The following is a 21,456-nucleotide window of genomic DNA, read 5'->3' on the forward strand; positions in this document are numbered from 1 at the left end:
CTCCAATGCCATTCAGTACATTCCTGCTACCCACCAACCTCCAATACCATTCAATGCATTCCTGCTACCCACCCACCTCCAATACCATTCAATGCATTCCTGCTACCCACCCAACTCCAATGCCATTCAGTACATTCCTGCTACCCACCCACCTCCATTGCCATTCAGTACATTCCTGCTACCCACCCACCTCCAATGCCATTCAACGGATTCCTGCTACCCTTTCAATTCCAATGCCAATCACTGCATGCTGGCTACCTATTCAACTCCAATGCTTCAATGTATTCCGGCAACCCACCCACCTCCAATGCCATTCAGTACATTCCTGCTACCCACCCACCTCCAATGCCATTCAGTACATTCCTGCTACCCACCCACCTCCAATGCCATTCAACGCATTCCTGCTACCCTTTCAATTCCAATGCCAATCACTGCATGCTGGCTACCTATTCAACTCCAATGCTTCAATGTATTCCGGCAACCCACCCACCTCCAATACCATTCAATGCATTCCTGCTACCCACCCACCTCCAATACCATTCAATGCATTCCTGCTACCCACCCACCTCCAATACCATTCAATGCATTCCTGCTACCCACCCACCTCCAATACCATTCAATGCATTCCTGCTACCCACCCACCTCCAATACCATTCAATGCATTCCTGCTACCCACCCACCTCCAATACCATTCAATGCAATCCTGTTACCCACCCATCTCCAACGCCATTTTATGTATTGCGGGCTGCCCATTCAACTCTAATGCCATTCAATGTATCCAGAAATTCACTACTTTAATAAAATCCAGTTACTCATTGAACCCCCATCATGATTCTGGGCATTCCAGCTATCCACCCAGTCCCATCATTATCTTATTTTTTCAGGCTGGCCATCCCATTCTACTAATAAAATGCCTCCCAGTAACCCACCTTATATCTCCAATATACCAGTAAATAAGAAATCCCTTCAATATCATCCAACCAATCACATATTCCCACAGCTAAACAGAATCTTCCTGCATTACTCTGAATTTAATGCCCTTATCCTTTATGTACACCCAGCTTTACATCCAACATCACCACCAAGCAGAAATAAATCCAGTATAATCACTTATTGGTGCATTTTATCTGTGAAATTGATAATATGCGCCATGCTGTAAAATTAATGCTACGCACGGTGCATCTATCTGTACATTTAACCCCACTGCTAGTCTAGGACCTCTGTCACTAGAAACATCCAGTTAACACTATTAATATTTGTGTGGCATATGAACTGTTTTAACAAAGCTAGGCTTTTAATAAAATTTACCCTGTCAAAGTAGATCCGAATAGACCCAACATTGGTAGCTCCTACGGCTGTCAGCGAGAAGAAGCCATGCTTCCAACCACCAGTGAGGACCACCCGTTCATTGTAACAGAAGAGTTCCTTAATCCATCGAGCGACCCCAGGATTCACCGACATCAAAGAGCCTGTGAGAAAAATAATACTATGAATAGAGATACTGAAAGACTGTGCTTCTGGCTTCTAAGCCCTAGCAAAGGCAGAACACTGGCAAACAACTATATGCTTGAAATACACATTGAAGAGAATCAATAACGGTTTCTGAAAGAGTAAAGGCCATGGAAGGCAAGAGGAACAAGAACTGTTTATTTGAAATCCAGATTCTGACAAAGCATTGGCTAATGCAAGCAACAGAACTAGAAGACAATTGGTCTACTTTTAAACGAATTACTTACTTCTCATGAAAACTGTGTAGATTATGATACTGGATAGCATGAGTGTGTATTCCTGCCTCCTTCGGGTTGGGTTGCACAAATGTTATGTTTTTTTAATGACCAGAGTGACCATCTGCCATAAAAAGCCTGTAACCAGACACACTGTATGGTAAAGATGCAGCACCTTCTTGCTTCACACTTTGCACAACTTACTATATATTTTTTCGGAAGGTTTGGGAAGGGTGTGTGTGTGTGCGCATGAGAAAGGGAGACCTAAATGTTTCAGCATTGGTTGGCCGATGGGAGGATTGCAGATTAATCTGTACCATATTAAACAGCACAACTATACATACGTTGGTGTGCATAAACCAGGAAGCAAAATTACAGACACAAGTAAAATGTTGAAGGTTTAGAAAGAAAAACAAAAAAAACAACAACAAAAAAACATTTGACACACCTAAATCAACTAACGAAGTGCAGCACTAAAATATTTTCCAAATAATATCTTATTTAGGATTTCCTCTATGGAGTGCACGCAATATTTAAAATGCCCAACATGTTCCACAAAGTGGTCTGCTAGATCCTTCTGAAGAAGCCTGGCATATTCATTAATCTCTTGTCAGTGATATATTATACATATATTGGCTGAACGAATCCCCGCCCTCGAATTAAAGCTTGCTTAAATATGCAAAAATGTTTTATCAGTTATCTTATGGAACAAATTCTTCGCACTTTGCGAACTCTAGGTATACGTTTTCATGGTTCAAAAAGTGACAGAAAAATATAAGAGCCTGCGATGATACTCTAAACCACATGATTACCCTGGTTGTAGAATATGGGTGTGAGTGTAATATATTTAAGGACACCTGACACAAACACCAGTGAACTGCCCTACATAGATTAACACTCATGGTAATCACTTAGAATCATTTGAAAGTCCTAAAATATCAGGTAGCTTTGATGTGGGATAATCTGAGTGCCTTCAAAAAATATTATTGCATGCATTCAATTTTCACAACATTTTAAAGGAGACTGAAGTCATATTATGAATTCATATCATGAAAGGTGTTGATTCATTATTATTGTAGCACTGATATTTATGCTTGTTTTTGCACTGAGGAAAATTGCAATTTTCAATCAAACCTTGGTCCGCATTTTGTTATGTGCTCTCTAAAAGCAAAGCATAATTATATAATCAAGGATTATAGCTAAAGAAAACATCTTTTCTGTCGTCATGAACGTGTCACAAACTCTGAATAATTTAATGCAAAAATATTTTATGTATATATGCCTCAGTATCAACAATCACCTTCTACTTTCTTCCTCAAAGTACTCTTTAAAGCCTTTATACTCACTACGCCCGAGAATGATCAGTCCCTTTAACCATCTAATCTCCCCCACACTAGAGACTTTTGTGCCTTTAAAAGACCAGGTCGTCCACACCAGATACCCGTCAGGATTTATAGAAGCATCTAGCCCTGCCCGTTTCAGAAATCATTATTACGACTAGTCCAATGACCAGTGCGGCTGTCTCCGAGGGTTCGGCCAATCAGGCGACAGCAATGGAGGTTTTGGTTTAAAGGAGGTTGGAGCATCAGTCACTGGTATTGGGCATGGGCCAGGGGACTCGGACTAAGCCACTTCCTGGGATGCGTAGAAAGACATTGTAGGCACAAGAAGACTTCTGGGTGTAAGAGGTGAATAGCTAGGATAACAGCCAAGTCTCTAGAAAACCTGGAATGCTGGGCAACAGCAGTTGGTCGGTTACTCTTGTTCCAGTCAGTTCGCATCTGCTGTGTACCCTTCCATTTGTTTTTTTGTTGTTGTTTATTTTTGCCCTAGGGCGGGTTTGCAGTTGGGGCATTGTTGTTTATTAGCATGTTATAGGTTTGCTTCCCTAGCCTGAGGGTCCATAGCATTTCCTCCTTCGTCACTATCCTGTTGGAGGCCTCAGTCACACAACTTCTGTTCCACCGAAGGTCATTTCAAAAGAGTTTCCGGTTGGGTTGTCCCGTGGTCTCCTGATAGCTGGGGAACTAATTACAGCAACTTCCACTACTAGAGCAGGTAAGATTGCATTTACATATACTGCATACAGCTTACATAAACTGTTATCAGCATCTTTTATAAATAACTGTCCTCCAACAGAAAACATGGTGTGACGCCCTCCGCATGTTATGGCTATCTCCCAATGATATTCCTGAAGGTGCCAACCATAGCGTCTGTTGTTATTTCTTCTGCTTCCTCTCTCATATGCCTTTTCACCCCTGTGGGCCCCATATACTGATCCCTCTAAGACTAACATGTCTTTAGGAATTGCCGCATCAAACTCCCACCAGCAAGTCCTTCTACTGAACCCCACACAAGACACAATGCCTTTAAGATCTCCCACACTAGATATAACACACAACAAAGAACCACAAATACCTCTACAATGGGAGACCCGATTGCCTCAAAAAGATTTCCTACACTGGTGTATTTATAAGCCTCCCTGCTCCAAACATGAGATCCACCAAAGCCACTCGAGATTACACACACATTAGTGTCTCTCAGGATGCTATACTAGTTTGAGGCCCAGAAATCTATCTAAACATCCTATCTCGAACAAACCACCAGTGCCCCAAAGAACTCCAGATCCACAACCTTTGAAGAACTGCAATCAATGCCTGTAAGGGCCCTCACTCAAACCCATAAGTGCTGTTACAACCCCGTAAACCTGAGAACATTAAAACACTGATTCACCATTAAGACCCCCACCAGCATCTCTAGAGACCTCCCCCCAAAAAAACTCCCAAGGCCTATCACAACTGTTGGGGTCCCCACTCCAAAGATCTACAAATGAATTTAAGGCTCACTGGAGATTTAAAGAGTTCCCTCCAAACTAGTGCCTCTAATGACCCTCATTACTAAAACCCATGGTGCCTTTTGTGCCACCAAGGATTAACCAGTTCCAATTTCAGGGAGAATTCTTTCATACTCGTCATCCCCAGTGCCATTACAGTGTCTACAGCAATTAAATAATGTGATGCGTACTTCTTTCGCAAAATGGCTAAGAGAGTGAACAAACCGCTGCTCTCAATGTACCATGAGATGCTCAATGCTGGGACATTACCGACAGACCTGCGCACGGCTACAATTGTCCTCATCCCCAAGGCTGGGAAACCTGCACACAAATGTGAGTCTTATAGGCTGATTTCTTTAATGAATGCAGACACCAAAATCATTAAAAAAGTACTGGCTAATAGATTGCGTGCTGTGATAACGGGCTTAATACATGCAGATCAGACGGGCACCATTGCTTATCGCTCAACGTAACTGAACTTGCGACACTTACACAATAATATCACACAATTGCACGCGGTGGGTAAGCCCTGGGTCATACTATCATTGGTCGCCAATAGGGCATTTATCACGGTAGAGTGGACCTACCTGTTCCAGCTACCTGCAAGAATGGAATTTTGGCCCAAATTTATTAGCTATGTCAAACTGCTATATGAGGAACCACTGGCCAGGATCAAAGTAAACAGCTGCCTTTTGGGAGAATTCTGCATATGGAGAAGCACGAGACAGGGTTGCTCCCTCTCACCGATGCTGTTTGCTCTAGCGGTGGAACTTCTGGCAGAACTGATGAGGGTAGATGCCCAAATCTGAGGATGGATGGGAGACTCAGGATATCACTGTAAGCTGACGACATTCTCCTGTATCTGACAAATACTGATGGCACCCTGGCCCACGTCCGGGAACTGTCTCAAGTGTTCAGTGAATTCTCTGGATTTGCGATTAATTGGGAAAAGTCCCTCCTTTTTCCGATGGGAGGTGGAAGGCAACAGACTAAGGGGTCACTTCCTCTAAGAGTGGAACCGCACAGGTTCAAATACTTGGGCATCGGGATCACCAGAGACACAACTTCATTTGCACAGGCAAATCTTGATCCATTGATACAGAGGCTCGAAAAGGACGACAAACATTGGTGTACATTACCTCTATCCCTGCTAGGCAAGGCAGCCATGTTCAAAATGAATGCCCTCTCCTGGGGCTACTCAAGTGTTGCAAAACAGCCCCTGCAGGATCCCGAAAGGTATTTTATGATCTCATAGATGCCCTGGTAAAGACGCTGCTCTGGGTGGGAGGGCAACTGCACATTATGATGCAGACCCTACAACACACTCAATTTGAGGGGGGAATGGTGCGCCCCAATGTTAGGAAGTATTACGAGGCAGCACAGGTCAGGTGAATGAAAGGATATTTGCAGAGAGAGAGGACCCACCGGTTCGGGTAGATAGATGGGGAATGGGCGACCAGAGCTATATACATATACTATACAGGGGCAAACTAAATAAGTGGGCGTGCCCGGCGACAGGCATAGTACTGGCGGTGTGGAGAAGCCTGAGGCGAGAGATGAAATGCACACCGCTTTGGGAAGGCACGCGGTTGCGAAAGTGGTTGCACTGAAGGGTTGTCAAGGATGGGGACACAATAGGTGTCACTGGCCAAAATATGGGATGCCAATGGAGTGGTCCCCTCTGAGCACCTCTAGACGGAGTATCTGATGCCGGTCACCAAGTGGTTAAAATACAGTGAACTGAGGCATGAACTCACCAGTAGCACAGCCAAAGAGGAGGAAACCCAAGAAGACTCCCCACTAGAAAGACGATTGCTCGACAGCAATGTTCGAGATAAACTAATATCCCTGGCATATGATACACTAATGTGAAACACACAAGGGACACTGTAGGAAGTTGGCTCTGCATGCACTATTTCAAAGTAAGGAATAGTATGCACAGAGTCCAAGGGTTCCCCTTAGAGGTAAGATAGTGACAAAAAGAGATAATACTAATGCTCTATTTTGTGGTAGTGTGGTCGAGCAGTAGGCTTATCAAAGGAGTAGTGTTAAGCATTTGTTGTACATACACACAGGCAATAAATGAGGAACACACACTCAGAGACAATTCCAAGCCAATAGGTTTTTGTATAGAAAAATATATTTTCTTAGTTTATTTTAAGAACCACAGGTTCAAATTCTACATGTAATATCTCAATTGAAAGGTATTGCAGGTAAGTACTTTAGGAACTTTGAATAATCACAATAGCATATATACTTTTCACATAAAACACATATAGCTATTTTAAAAGTGGACACAGTGCAATTTTCACAGTTCCTGGGGGAGGTAAGTTATTGTTAGTTCTTGCAGGTAAGTAAACCACCTACGGGGTTTAGATTTGGGTCCAAGGTAGCCCACCGTTGGGGGTTCAGAGCAACACTAAAGTTACCACACCAGCAGCTCAGGGCCGGTCAGGTGCAGAGGTCAAAGAGGTGCCCAAAACACATAGGCTTCAATGGAGGTAAGGGGGTGCCCCGGTTCCAGTCTGCCAGCAGGTAAGTACCCGCGTCTTCGGAGGGCAGACCAGGGGGGTTTTGTAGGGCACCGGGGGGGAGGGGGGAGGAGGGGGGGGCACGAGTCAGCACAAAAAGTACACCCTCAGCAGCGCGGGGGCGGCCGGGTGCAGTGTGTAAACACGCGTCGGGTTTCCAATGGTTTTCAATGAGAGACCAAGGGGTCTCTTCAGCGATGCAGGCAGGCAAGGGGGGGGGGGGGGGCTCCTCGGGGTAGCCACCACCTGGGCAAGGGAGAGGGCCTCCTGGGGGTCACTCCTGCACTGGAGTTCCGATCCTTCAGGTGCTGGGGGCTGCGGGTGCAGGGTCTTTTCCAGCTGTCGGGATGTTAGAGTCAGGCAGTCGTGGTCAGGGGGAGCCTCGGGATTCCCTCTGCAGGCGTCGCTGTGGGGGCTCAGGGGGGGACAACTTTGGTTACTCACGGTCTTGGAGTCGCCAGAGGGTCCTCCCTGAGGTGTTGGTTCTCCACCAGTCGAGTCAGGGTCGCCGGGTGCAGTGTTACAAGTCTCACGCTTCTTGCGGGGATTTGCAGGGGTCTTTAAATCTGCTCCTCTGTAACAAAGTTGCAGTCTTTTTGGAACAGGGCCGCTGTCCTCAGGAGTTTCTAGTCTTTCTTGAAGCAGGGCAGTCCTCTGAGGATTCAGAGGTCGCTGGTCCTGGGGAAAGCATCGCTGGAGCAGGTTTCTTTAGAAGGCAGGAGACAGGCCGGTAGGACTGGGCCCAAAGCAGTTGGTGTCTTCTTTTCTTCTTCTGCAGGGGTCTTTCAGCTCAGCAGTCCTCTTCTTCTTGTAAGTTGCAGGAATCTAAATTCTTAGGTTCAGGGAAGCCCTTAAATACTAAATTTAAGGGCGTGTTTAGGTCTGGGGGGTTAGTAGCCAATGGCTACTAGCCCTGAGGGTGGGTACACCCTCTTTGTGCCTCCTCCCAAGGGGAGGGGGTCACAATCCTATCCCTATTGGGGGAATCCTCCATCTGCAAGATGGAGGATTTCTAAAAGTTAGAGTCACTTCAGCTCAGGACACCTTAGGGGCTGTCCTGACTGGCCAGTGACTCCTCCTTGTTATTCTCATTATTTCCTCCGGCCTTGCCGCCAAAAGTGGGGGCCGTGGCCGGAGGGGGCGGGCAACTCCACTAGCTGGAGTGTCCTGTGGTGCTGGAACAAAGGGGTTAGCCTTTGAGGCTCACCGCCAGGTGTTACAGCTCCTGCCTGGGGGAGGTGTTAGCATCTCCACCCAGTGCAGGCTTTGTTACTGGCCTCAGAGTGACAAAGGCACTCTCCCCATGGGGTCAGCAACATGTCTCTAGTGTGGCAGGCTGCTGGAACCAGTCAGCCTACACAGATAGTTGGATACAGTTTCAGGGGGCACCTCTAAGGTGCCCTCTGGGGAGTGTTTTACAATAAAATGCACACTGGCATCAGTGTGCATTTATTGTGCCGAGAAGTTTGATACCAAACTTCCCAGTTTTCAGTGTAGCCATTATGGTGCTTTGGAGTTCGTGTTTGACAAACTCCCAGACCATATACTCTTATGGCTACCCTGCACTTACAATGTCTAAGGTTTGGCTTAGACACTGTAGGGGCACAGTGCTCATGCACTGGTGCCCTCACCTATGGTATAGTGCACCCTGCCTTAGGGCTGTAAGGCCTGCTAGAGGGGTGACTTATCTATACTTTCCTAGGCAGTGAGAGGCTGGCATGGCACCGAGGGGAGTGCCATGTCGACTTACTCATTTTGTTCTCACCAGCACACACAAGCTGGCAAGCAGTGTGTCTGTGCTGAGTGAGGGGTCTCCAGGGTGGCATAAGACATGCTGCAGCCCTTAGAGACCTTCCTTGGCATCAGGGCCCTTGGTACCAGGGGTACCAGTTACAAGGGACTTATCTGGATGCCAGGGTGTGCCAATTGTGGATACAAAAGTACAGGTTAGGGAAAGAACACTGGTGCTGGGGCCTGGTTAGCAGGCCTCAGCACACTTTCAATTCAAAACATAGCATCAGCAAAGGCAAAAAGTCAGGGGGTAACCATGCCAAGGAGGCATTTCCTTACAGACACTGACACGTCAAAGACCGGTGGGACTAGGACATAGGGTAATACCGACGACGAGGACTGGCAGGACGCTCTCGGGTTCCCGGCAGAAGTGGCCATAAAGGAAAGCTTCCGGTTAATTCAGCTGAAACTACTCCACAGGATGTACTATACCAGAACATTACTCAACAAAATTGGGAGGGTGTGGGACGCGGACTGTCTCCAGAAATGTGGACATGAAGGCACATATACATGGTGGCACTGTCCTGGGGGACACCCTTTTTGGGAACAAGCAGACATCCCTTGAAGGGGCTGTGTGTTTAATCTAGAGATGAGCACAACATGAGTTGTTTATTAATTAGTGATACATTAAGAATGACTAACAACTGGCACCAAAGCCAATATTTTAGCTTGCAGGAGTGTGACAGTTGTTAGCTGTGTCGTTATTATAACTCGCAGCACTGACGGGCAATATGCGGGGCAAGTGGAAGCAACCTCCGGACTAAGGCCCTTGCATGTGTGTAATATATATACATATTACAAATTAAGCACCGAGTACCTCCAAGCACATGAAAGCAGATGTTCTGCACTCATCTTCCACCTTTCAATTATGAAAACCTGTAAAATCAAATTTTCCGCAAGAGATCTGGAGCGTATCTCAGAACCTTATACACACATCTGCCCAACTGCTCCCACAATGAACATATCACATTCACGTACTCCACTATCTGTACATGCAACCACTGGTCTGCAACTAACTACATAAGCACGGAGAGCTCTCTGTGGCCACAGTACTGGCAACGGTGTGCTATACAAATACCGACAGCACTATGAAGTTTGCTAAAATGATCGCATTTCAAAGTGATCATTCAGACATCAAGACTTGCTAGCACCAAAGACCTCCATCCAGTATGGGAAATGGTCCTCACCAGTGATGCATGGATACAAACTGCATCACTGCACTTCACCATATCACGCTGAAAAAAACATGCCCTTCAAATAATGACACTCCAACCCACACACGTTTACACCCCTGCGAAAGATGGCAGCTGTCCTAAAAAGGGACCCCAAAAAGAATAACAAACCAGGATACACATTAGTCAATGAAAGTTGTATTTAATGTAACAGAATTTCCAAAACAATTTTTGCACCGCTTGTAAAGTTGTATTGTTGTACTTTAGTGAAACGAAAGTAATCCTAGAAAATATAGGCACACAAACCTACAAAAACTGATGCTATCACTGCAAGCCCTGCCGGGACACTTTAATTCACTTAAGTCAAATGGGGCGCTCGCTGGCTGCTTCATCGAAGAAAACACTGACCAAGTGCTGTTGAGCCAACCGCCCCCTGGAAACCTTACCTGGGAAATGCCGCCGGTGGTGCACACTCCAATCAGTGGGCGAGTGAAAGCAGTGATAATCCCCTGGTGCCAGGTAAATAACACAGTGATACAGTTCGTTCCCCTCCTTGGTGACCAACTGGTCCTGGAAAGAAGTGCTTGGTGAAGCTAGGATGAAAAACGGGAAAAAAAAAAGTCAACAAACTAGACATATTTAATGAAAATGTGTTTTCATGTATGCATTGAACTCTAGAAGTGGGGGGGAGCTAGATAACCGATTACATGCAGTGCTGCAGGATGAAGAGAGACCATAAAAAGCCCTGAAGATCTGAGGTAAGACCCAGTGCAATCGAGGATCTAAGGACACTGCATCTGCACTCTGAAGGACAAGCCAAGGGCAGGCTGCTGTGTTTGGTGGGCAGTAACCAGGACAAACTGTTGCACTCGTAAGTACTAGAAGATGCTCCTGCATCATGAAGAATCTCGAGCAGGCTTCTCTGTGGCTTGAGTAAGCTGATGATAAATGTCAGTCTCTTCTGAAGACTTCACATACAGCCAGGGGCAATGACACAAACTGAGTCAAGTGTCTGAGGCGCGGGTACTGAATATACAACTCACATTCTCTGTCACTTCTATATATAATTGTTGCCAGTTCATCGAAGCAGATCCATGTGGTTCTTAGCTGACTATTCTAACTAGTATTGCACTGTGGTGATTACACTTGTTCACTGTGTTCCAGTTAGCTCACCAACTCTAAATCACTGATCACTGTTATTACAGACAACTAGTCTGGAAGACATACCTATCGACATTAGTGAAATGGGGGAGCAGCTCAGGTCCCTCAAACTCAGCAAGAAAATAACCATCAGTAAACACATCTATTGGTGACTCCCCTTGCAAAGAATGATCCGGAGCAGTAACTGATGTTTTATCATGTACCATGTAAAATGCAAAAGAACACTGGTAATGCAGACAAGCTCAGCCTGGAGGCTTTGTTGCCAAATGGTGATGGAGAGCAATTCAGTCAGGAAAAGTTTGGTCCTATACTTATTTCTTCACTATCTAGCAGGACCAGTCACCGGTTTGAGAGCCTCTGGTGTAGCCATGCTGAGGCCGCACATCTTGCTTCCAGGAGGATTATGAGGCTACACTGAAAGGAACTGGTAGGGAGGGAAGCCCCGTCACTCAAGGAGGGCTCTGCTCCGGGTCTACATTTTCTGGCCTGTTTTTTTTTTTTTTTTTTTTACAGTGCGCTTGGCAACCTGACTCGACTGAGTGCCCCAATATTTTATTAGACGGTAGTCCCAACGGCCCCCCTCACCAAGGTAGAAGAGGGCCATTACCCCCTCACCAATCTATGGGGCGACTAACCAGTGGTGGCAGCTAGGATTCTAGTAAGAAACTCTTTAAATAGAGATTAGCAAATGCTGCATCAACCCTCAATTTAATATTTAGTGCGTTTTCTAATATGTTTTTAAAGACATAACATTCATTAATCGTAGCTCCTATGTGGGCATATACAAATGTAAGTATTTTTTTAATTAAAAAATAATAAAATTCCCCGGGATTCTAGTGATAGCTAGGATCATTAATGGAGAGCCTATCGTGAAGATGCTGGCAGAACTATGGGCATAGTTTTTTTTTTTTTAGGACACAATCTCAATTTAGGTTGGGCAGTAGGCTAGGACATTTCACCTGACCTATACCAGAAAGCACCTAGTAAGTTGTGTGTTCATCAGTTTTTCAGCAAGCATGTCCTTTTAAAATGCACAGGAGTGATTGACTACTGCTGCAGTGGAGAAAGCTGAGCGATTCCCTCAAGCAAAGAACAGTGACATTTTGAATTAAAGCAAACTACCAAGGCCTGTCACGCAGGGCCCAAAATGTGTCTTCTAGTAAAGTTTATTTCGATATTTTCCTGGCAAGGGGAAGACTGTCCCACGCAAGGTGGCTGAATCTGAGCATGCGAGCCCTCTGATGGGTAAACATCCATAGCTTACAGGTTGCTTGGCTGGCACTGGTCACTTACTTCTGGTGACTGGCAGATTGTCGGTCCATGTCCGCGGCCCCAGAAATGACTCCAGGGAGTAGGTAACACCCTTCACCTGCTCTACTTCACAGTTCTTCACGCGCCCAAAGTGCAAGATTTTTCCATCGGATGGACTAATCTGTAGAGAAGGGTCATATAACCGTGAATGAGAGCTCGGCCTGTGAACGTTTTTAAAGCGGGCACTGCACACACTAAGCCATCCATGGCAAATCAACTATAGGAGATTTGTCACACAAGCATCCTTTTCTTAGCATATATACAATACTGTGCGGCACATGGACCCACTCACTCCGCATAATGCATACATCACGTACTTGCCCCTCACCAATGATGATGCGCTTGTCCCTTACTGGCTCCTCACAAATGGTACTGTTCATGTCCAGCAAAACTATCAAACTATCATGGACACTGCTCAGACAGGCCTCTCACTCATCCTCGGCTGATGCCATATCAAGCCCCTCAGCGACTAGACTCGAAATGTATCCGATGAGCTCAGTTCACAATGCTGTTCTATTTCTCCATAAAAAGCATGCTGCAGACTGAGACCCCACCCATCTTACAGTGTACGCTACAAACAGGCGCCCCCTTCCCACCGTTCTGTTCTCCTTGCAGCATGCCCCTCACTCAACGCATTGTGCATGTCACAGACATGCTTCTCCTCACTCTATCACAGATCTGCCTCTAACTAATCATATTATGCATATTGCTGACAGGTTGAAAAGTGCAGTGTGGGGAGCTAAGAGTCTGACTCCTTACCATGCTACGCATGTCACAGACCGGCCGCGCCTGAGGCTTCAGTTTTCTTCGGAAGAACTCGCTCAAGTTCCTGTAGTGATGAAGATCCTCCACAGCGGCCTCCTTCATGTTGACACCAAAGGTCCAGATGTAAAGGCTGTAGACCGGCTTCCGGAGCCAAGTTGGCAACTCAACCTGGTTCAGGCGCCCCCAGGCCCGGGACAGCAAACGTGTTGGCACAGTTTTGTATAAAGCAACCTATGGGAAACCGAAAGGACATAATAAGGTTGGTCAATTTCTGAATACTTCCACCACTTACTCCCCCCCATTACAATCAATGATGAAGCAGGTATGTATCCAACAGGTTTAACCAAAATCATTGCAATCATATACTGAGCCTGTCAATGATAAACTTCCAACTTAGGAAAAGAACACAGAGTAAAGAACGTCAGTTTAATCAAGCATAATGTCCCAATATGGAACATATTTCTATTTTTTGTGAACAAACGTACACTTTTAAAGCCAATCTTCCTGAATAATTACGTTTATGCATCTCACTGAAGCCAAAGGCTAGTTCTGAAATCAAGTACACAAGCTCCTCTGTGCATGTGGTCTGAGACTATGATCATAATCAGGCCAGTATTTCTCATTATGCAACGTGAGTTCACGCCACTTTCTTTTAATTCTGTGGTTGGAGCAAGCAGACTGTCAGAAAAATTACCTTTATATTTACTGACAATTGAAAGCACTATTCACAAATGTTTTTTTCAAATGAAATTTCCAATCTGTCATTCAAGCAATCAGCATTTGCAGATTTTCAGACTGCCAGTTCCTCTCACGTAGCACATTTAACACCGTCGCCGAGTGGAGGAGCTCTGTTAAAAACAGGTGTAAACACAAGGGAAGGGCAAACTAGTTGCCTGGAATGCTCGCAACCAGAGCTGTGGGGTACTTAAAACACCCTGCATCCTCCCTTCCAATCAGGAAACATAGGGAAATTACTCCTGCAGAATACAGGGCTAAATATGTCTGAAGGGTGTAATGCGACGTGACGTCACTGCATCTCCTGTAGGTTGTACTGTAGGTGTGGTATAAGTTATTATGCAACTAATTCCGACCAAGGTGCAGGACTAAAAGAGGGCTGGGTACCTGATGCTTCATGCTCGACTAATTTGTTGGTTGTCTGTTTGGATAATTAAACTACACTGGATACGACTGTCTTTGTATTCAACCTAATATTTACTAATGATATATTTTAAGACAAAAGTATATTTGAAGGGTGGGAAAGGGTACAGAACAACCATTTAAGTGTTTTGGGAAGAAGGTTCCTTGCCTGGAGCAATACAACCCATGCATAAACAGGGTGTATGTATAGGGGGCTAAGAGTTGGATTCATGGATGTTCACATGCTCCTGGGACCCAAAAGGCGCACAAACCTTAGACAGAATCGTACAGTAAACGACTCAAGCTTCTGACAACATCTGACACAACCAGAGTGACTGCGCTTTAACAGCAACGTGTATGCCATGCAGGGAACCTTACAAAGCCTCATAAGCTGCCATCGGGCACTTCTGACACTCTACCAGCCCACGAAGACTTCTTTGAACAGACAGTTGGTCTATCTTCAGATGAAATTCCACTTTAAATGAGCTAGGGCACTATGCAGGAATGGCCACATTCCTACAAAATGGAAAGCTTTCAAGACAGGGAAGACAGTAGTGATTCTTCCACACCACTCACCACACATGGTGGTCTCCCTTGTGCAAAGAAGCAGATCAGAAAGAAAATCACAAAGGTGTACCCTGGGTCACAGAAGAGGCAACCTTCAGCTCGCTCTTCTTGAGCACAAGGTAGTTCATAGAATGCCACTGCCTATATCCTGATGTAAGTCAGTCTATTAATGAGCAAAGCGTAGTCCATTAGGCAGACAACCTCGAATCCACTCTGTGAACATGGACTACTTAGTGAGGAGACTGGAAGCCACTTTTATCGATGCGGTTGCTGTAAAAATATAAATCAATGGTAGCCCAGTAAAGCATGCACCCTGCAACACCCGTTTCAGTTCCTATAGTTTACACAGTGTTGTGACAAACGCTTGCTTTTACTAGGAGATGAAGACTGGATGGAGAACATCAATCAGACCCTTGGGTATAAATGTACTAGTGTAACAATTAGGTAAAGTCCCATTGGTTCAATGTCCAGCTGTCTACCCTTCCTAATCACTGAGAGGAGCAGATAGCCAAGCAGAGAAATGTAAGTGTGTGCATGCATGCAAAAGACACCATAGCCAAGTACGTTGCCAACAACAAACTGGTTGAAAAATTCCAAGCACACATTATGTGAAGCTGTGTGAATTTCCTTTACCAGGACATCCCTTTCTATAGTCATGGAGGGAGCATTAGCATTAGCTTAATGTCCCGAATATGCTCTGGATTTGATGCATACACATTTCTTACATGCGTACTATACAGGCTACAGATTCCTTGCAAGATGTCAACCCTGGCTCTGTGCATCCTCAACTGATGCAGCATGTGTGAAGTCCTTTATTTCCTATGGCTAGTCTTCCTTCAAGATTGTGGACTTCTCCTGGAGTCCTCACAAAATAGGAAAGTGAGTGGATTTCTCAATTTAAATACAAATCTCGAAGAACTGTGGCAGTAAAGAGGCATGTGTGCCTCGCACAAACTATTACGTAGACAATAGCCGCGTTTTTTGAATGGATGACTTTTCATAGCACTAGCTCATAGGTACACATCTGGTTTGAATCATGGCACCCTTGAAACAGCTGGGGCTGGAGACTGAGGAAAGAACAGAGAAGCTGCTGCTATAACTATCCGTGGGCCGGTAGAACCAGCGTAAGTGGCTCTGAGTTGTCACACGCTATTTAGGCATTGCTAACAGTCATCAGCTTCACCATAAACGTCTTAAGAAAGGTAACTGTGAAAGGTCTTTGCAGTTATTTCACATATAGCCGAGCCAGTCTTTAGGTAGATGTCTGAAACAGTAAAGAGTTAGGACATCCGTCATGAATCAGAACTGGCCAAATGGGGAGGCTAGTATAACTGGCCGAATGAGGAAACATATGGACTGATGACCAGTCAATAAATCAACAGAGTCCAGGGGGGAGTATAGAAAACAGGCTCCAACTCCTCTAGTGCCGGGTCTAAGAAGAACATGGTGGGAGTGGGTAAGGAGTTTGAAGCCCACAATACTGTGAATATGCTTCACGTCGCTGACAGGGGACCTCGCGTTGTAATCTGTGACAGAAGCTCTGAAGAAGGCCACAGAAATTAAGTCCTGCTAAAGTCACTCAATAAAACTCTACAACTTCCATAAAAGACATTTGATCCAGGTAGCTCAGTAGTGAGAAGCAGTCACCTAGGTACAGATTGCTGGTGATCACTAACACTGGCTGGGTCTTAAAGAAGCTTTTTACTAAGAACCAGGGAAGCTTGGAAGGCTCTTCTCTATCCTCATCCTTCCCTTAGTTATTTTCTGAGAGGCTGGGCTAGGCCAGGTGGTGGAAGAATGTCTTGGTGAAAGTATTACAAGAGACAGTATCAAATGAGTGTCACCATTTGAATCTTGCTCATTTTCATGCCAGGAGCAGAGAACACCACTGTCAGCCATTTATTTTTTTATTGTTGATACTGATGTAGGCAGATCTATTCATAAGCCTGAAGACAAGCTTACTTAAATGCCAGACTAATATGCAGATATTCAATCAACATAGGGCCATGTCCAGGTGACCTCAGACACAGAAGTGGAGAAAGCAGCTTCTGAAGCCCTTCCAAACCAGGAAATGAATAGGTCACGTAAACGATGCACTGAATGTACTTATCATTCTTGCTATCAACTGCCTTGTTATATATTAAGTTGGCAGGTATTTGCATAACTCGTTTATATGTGTAGTTTATATATAGTGTAAAATGATTTGTTTCCATAAACAGGAACAATATTTCATAGTACTGAATGTACTGCTGTACTAAGTGCACACAAGTGTCTTATGGATTTGGAAGTACTTGTCACATATAAAATGGGCTGATATGCACAAGAGCTCGTAAAAAGGATGTCAGCTGGACTTGGGGCTGATTTTGTGGCAAGGCAAGGATCTGCCACCTATTTGAAAGTTACACTGTCTCTAGACAGACTGTTAAAAGCCACACTCCTTTAGAATACAAATTTAAAATGGTTTGTTTCTACAGGTTTACATCCACCGATTGCATGCTACTGCAAAAAAATTCCACCTGATGTATTTCTAAAACTGACTAATAGCATCTTACAGAGCGGGAGAAAGATTTGAAATGAGGTATGGGGAGATTTCAAAACCTTTTCTTCTAATCTCCACTTTTGGGTCAGTTAGTCTCTACTGTTTCCATACACCATACTTCCATGTTTTTAACAGTAACGCAGAACAGGATGCAATATACAAGTAGGTCCACATGCCTCTTTCCGATTATTTGGTACGTTTTTGCGTGGTGATTTTTCAACTAAGATGCAGTAATTTGTGATGCCATATTCACTAATATTTCGTTTTTTACATTTGTAGAGGTCACTCAGAGAGGGCTCCTGGGACATAACCTTTGGGTGTAATTCCTCTCCATATGATATTACAATCGCCCATTTAACTTTTAAACACAAGAGGCCTGAGCATATATTTTGACACAGGTCGTTCCATAGCACAGTCCCAATGGAGACCTGTTTAGATGCATAGATCGCACACGCTGCATAAGAGGGTCCAAACAACTACATTTTTGCTGTATCTCCACTTTTAGGAAAGTTTAAATTTAGCCCTTCTTTGAGGGAATCAAAAAGTTATGAAGTTCATTCAGGTCCACGAAAGAAATTTCAAAGTATCTTTTGTTTATATGTACAGCCACTTTTTTTTACCTGATGCACCGCACCAGCACCTTTGTACTTGACCCATATGGAGCGGCCCTTTGAATGATATGAATCATCGTAATTCTATTTCCATTTAATATATCTGACTCATTGAGGTACACAGAACCTTGTGTTTTTTGTTTTACTGTCTTTTGCATGCATTTCGTCATAAAAAATGTATACAAGTATGAACAAGTGCTTTCCGACTGAACCATTTGTTTATGTACCAATATTTCTAAAACCTTGCATGAAAAGTTTACCTTGACCTAAATATAATTTTTTTTCACCCTTATTTATTTTGAATGGCCCTCCCCTTCTACATGCCTCTTGTGCATGTAGACTATTCTAAATGACATGCTTCTCTTAATCTCTTTCTTCAAAACCGTATCACTGCAACCGAACAGTATTAATTTCATCAACCATTTTTTTCCTACATAACACTCTCTAATGAACACATCTAAGTCATCATTTCACCACAAAAACTGAAGTAAATGCATGGGATTGTTTATTTGACAGCACAAGACTAATCTCAGTAAACAAATGGATTAACCACTAACTCTGGGCTCTCAGGTACCGTGCTATTCATTGTAAAGCCCTTCAACTCAGCAGTAGTAAGCGCTATATAAATGCAATATCAATTCAACATAATATTTGGGAGTTTGTAATCCCTATGAAAAAGCCTTTCTCTAATTTCTTTATTACATGCGACTTGTGGTGCATATTGTCGCCTGTAATAAACGACCTAGCTCCTCAAATGTAAACAAGGGTAGGTCAGAGAACATAATTAAACCTTCTGTTTGAAAAATGAAAAGAAAATCTGTCTATTTCTCCTTCTGCTCCGTTTTTCTAGATGAACAGTGATCAGCAAAAAAGAGATTTATGGTAACATGTTTTTTTTCATGGAATTTAGGTAATTATAGGAAGATAAAATCTATGTGTGTTTCTACACATTCTGAGCTACAGAGGTTTTTTTTATTTTTTTTAACGGTCTTGAATTAAACTGATTTCAATATAGTTTTTCAACAAATATTTAACTGCTTTCGGTGTGTTTAATTTTGCCCTACAATTCAACAAAGTCTGCATTCATTCTTCATGCCTGCAAACATTCTATCTGTTTCATATGAAAGAGCAACACACCAAAGAGTTAAGTGGTTTGTGTGAAGAGTGTTCATATAAAATAAAGAATAAAGTACCACCGTCTTACATTATAAGGATATTGCGAGTCATGTTGGAGTTCCATAACCATATGAAGGACCTCTGCTATCGATACTGGTGCTTCCTTTCGAGTACCTATAATCGAGCCAGGTCTCAACATTTTACCTCGTACCAGAGGATTTTAGTTTTTCTGCCATGCAATTTTTCAATAACACCAACATCTGTAATGCAGGTGGGAACAATGCATACATAAAGAGATAAACTCTCCATTTGTTTCTCTGGAATATGTTTGGAAAAAAACGTGTAGAGTGTTAGATGAGTCCCATAATTCAGAAGCGAAAACAAGCGAAACGCAACTTGAATGGCAGGTATACTAATAGTAGAGGTATTTTTTTAAACCTATTTGATATGTGGTGCAAATGTGTTTTGTGACAATAAGTGTAAGGCTAGTCCAGGCCCTTCTCACCTTCAAGTGGACTGGAAGCAGCAGCTTTCCACAGTATTCATAAGGTGCTGAGCTAGCTTAAAAAAGCAACAAGTGCTACACACATAGCTATTTAATTGAATTTATTTGTTCATTTTATTGGCGGTATTAATTTAGGGTGGACATGGCACAGATTGTAATGTAATACAGAGAGCAAGTAATTTCCTGCTGAAAGGTACCACAATAGAACACCATGTTTGATCACTTGTAGACTAGCCTTACCCCTCTTACTGAAGTAGTAAAAAACATTACATTACAGAAGCAGTTTGAGGAAGTCTGACTTTTTGGAGACCCATTTGGCCAAATATTCTGCACAGATTGGTCGATTTCATTGCACGAGCAGATCAAGGTACCAGGAGATGGATAGAGAGTTCTAAGTACTCTCCTGGACATCAGGAAAGATAAGGCGAGCCCTAGGTGGAAGGGGTTCCACAGGGCGATGAACGAGAGGCTTGTTTCCTTGTTTTGCATTTCCCTTCGCATCTTCACTATACGCCACTTTGAGCTGCAGGCAGGGCCACGTGAGATACATTTGCTGCCAGGTGGCTGAACCTGGTGTGGAGGGTCTTGTTGTAATGGTTGTGGGAGATAATGGAGAAGTGAGAGCAAAGGGGTGCAGTGGCTGAACTCTGCCTCGCTGATCAGGTCGATTGCGGCATGGAAGCCTGCGATTTTAGAGGAGTAAAATTAGCTTATCTCCACATGCATAAGCAATTGGGGTGTACGATTTGGAAGACAAATTTGTTTGTGCAACGGATTCGGAGGAAGGCAAGTAGGGGGTGTTGTTCCAGTGGGTTCGTGTAGGCATTGGGCCTTCATGAGCACTGCCAAATACTACAATATACTCAGCATCTCTGCAATGACTAATAATCCCCCGCCCACCCCCTTCCCACCGTACTACAGTTATGTCAACAGCTTGCTTTTAGCGCATAACCAGCCCTCCGGAGCAGTGGTGAAGAATGCTGGCACCCCTTTTATAAAATCTGCTCTTAGTTGCACGCCTAGCGAGGTAACAATTTCTTTGCTTGGAGTGGTGGGGAAGCAGGGTGGCCAGGCGATATGCCCTTGGAGAAGGAGTGCCCAGAAATCACACTCCAATTAATGGATTCATGGTGATCAAGTATACATTTAATCCTGCTGCCCCCTCTTTTAAAAAGAGCAGCTACTTCTTTGTTTCTCCCTTACGATGCTGCCAGCATTTCTTTTAATTTGCATGACAAATTTATGTAAAATACCAGTGTTATAAGATAACCTCTGAATAAAATGCATTGGGAATAAGCCATGTTCAAATGCCACTGTGAAAGGATTGCTCATTTCATGAATATATAGATGGTTATTAATGTGTGGGAGCAGGCCGCCTGGAGCAAATGTGAGATGTGTTCAATAGACTGAGAAGCATGAAAACATCTGGTTCTACCCCTTGGAGACAGAAGGATCATAGATTGTTCCAGCCCACATGTGCCCATTGGTACACCACGCCTTTACTGTTTATGAAGGAAAAACATAGAAACTGGAATTGGACTTCACCATCGTTGCAATGGGTTAGTTACGTCAAACAGCAACAACTCTGACGACTGAAGAAAACTGGACTCTTCTTTCAGTGGAGTAGTATTATGTCTGATCATCTTCTAATCCAGAAAATGCAAAAGTGCAACAAGCAGGTCAATTCGCTATA

At 44.0% G+C, this 21,456-nt stretch overlaps 1 protein-coding gene across 4 annotated transcripts in view; it reads right to left on the reverse strand.

Annotated features, from left to right (window-relative positions):
- The window catches only part of PISD (phosphatidylserine decarboxylase), a 149,864-nt gene that overhangs the window by 9,527 nt on the left and 118,881 nt on the right, over positions 1-21,456 (reverse strand). For all 4 annotated transcript variants that reach the window (XM_069215085.1, XM_069215086.1, XM_069215087.1 and 1 more), the window contains 4 exons: positions 13,283-13,519; positions 12,506-12,644; positions 10,498-10,644; positions 1,309-1,469 (listed from right to left, as the gene is read on the reverse strand). In XM_069215085.1, coding sequence (XP_069071186.1) covers positions 1,309-1,469; positions 10,498-10,644; positions 12,506-12,644; positions 13,283-13,519 — 684 coding nt within the window. The remainder of the gene's footprint in view (positions 1-1,308; positions 1,470-10,497; positions 10,645-12,505; positions 12,645-13,282; positions 13,520-21,456) is intronic.

The sequence above is a fragment of the Pleurodeles waltl genome, chromosome 11, assembly GCF_031143425.1.
Source record: "Pleurodeles waltl isolate 20211129_DDA chromosome 11, aPleWal1.hap1.20221129, whole genome shotgun sequence".
NCBI lineage: Eukaryota > Metazoa > Chordata > Amphibia > Caudata > Salamandridae > Pleurodeles > Pleurodeles waltl.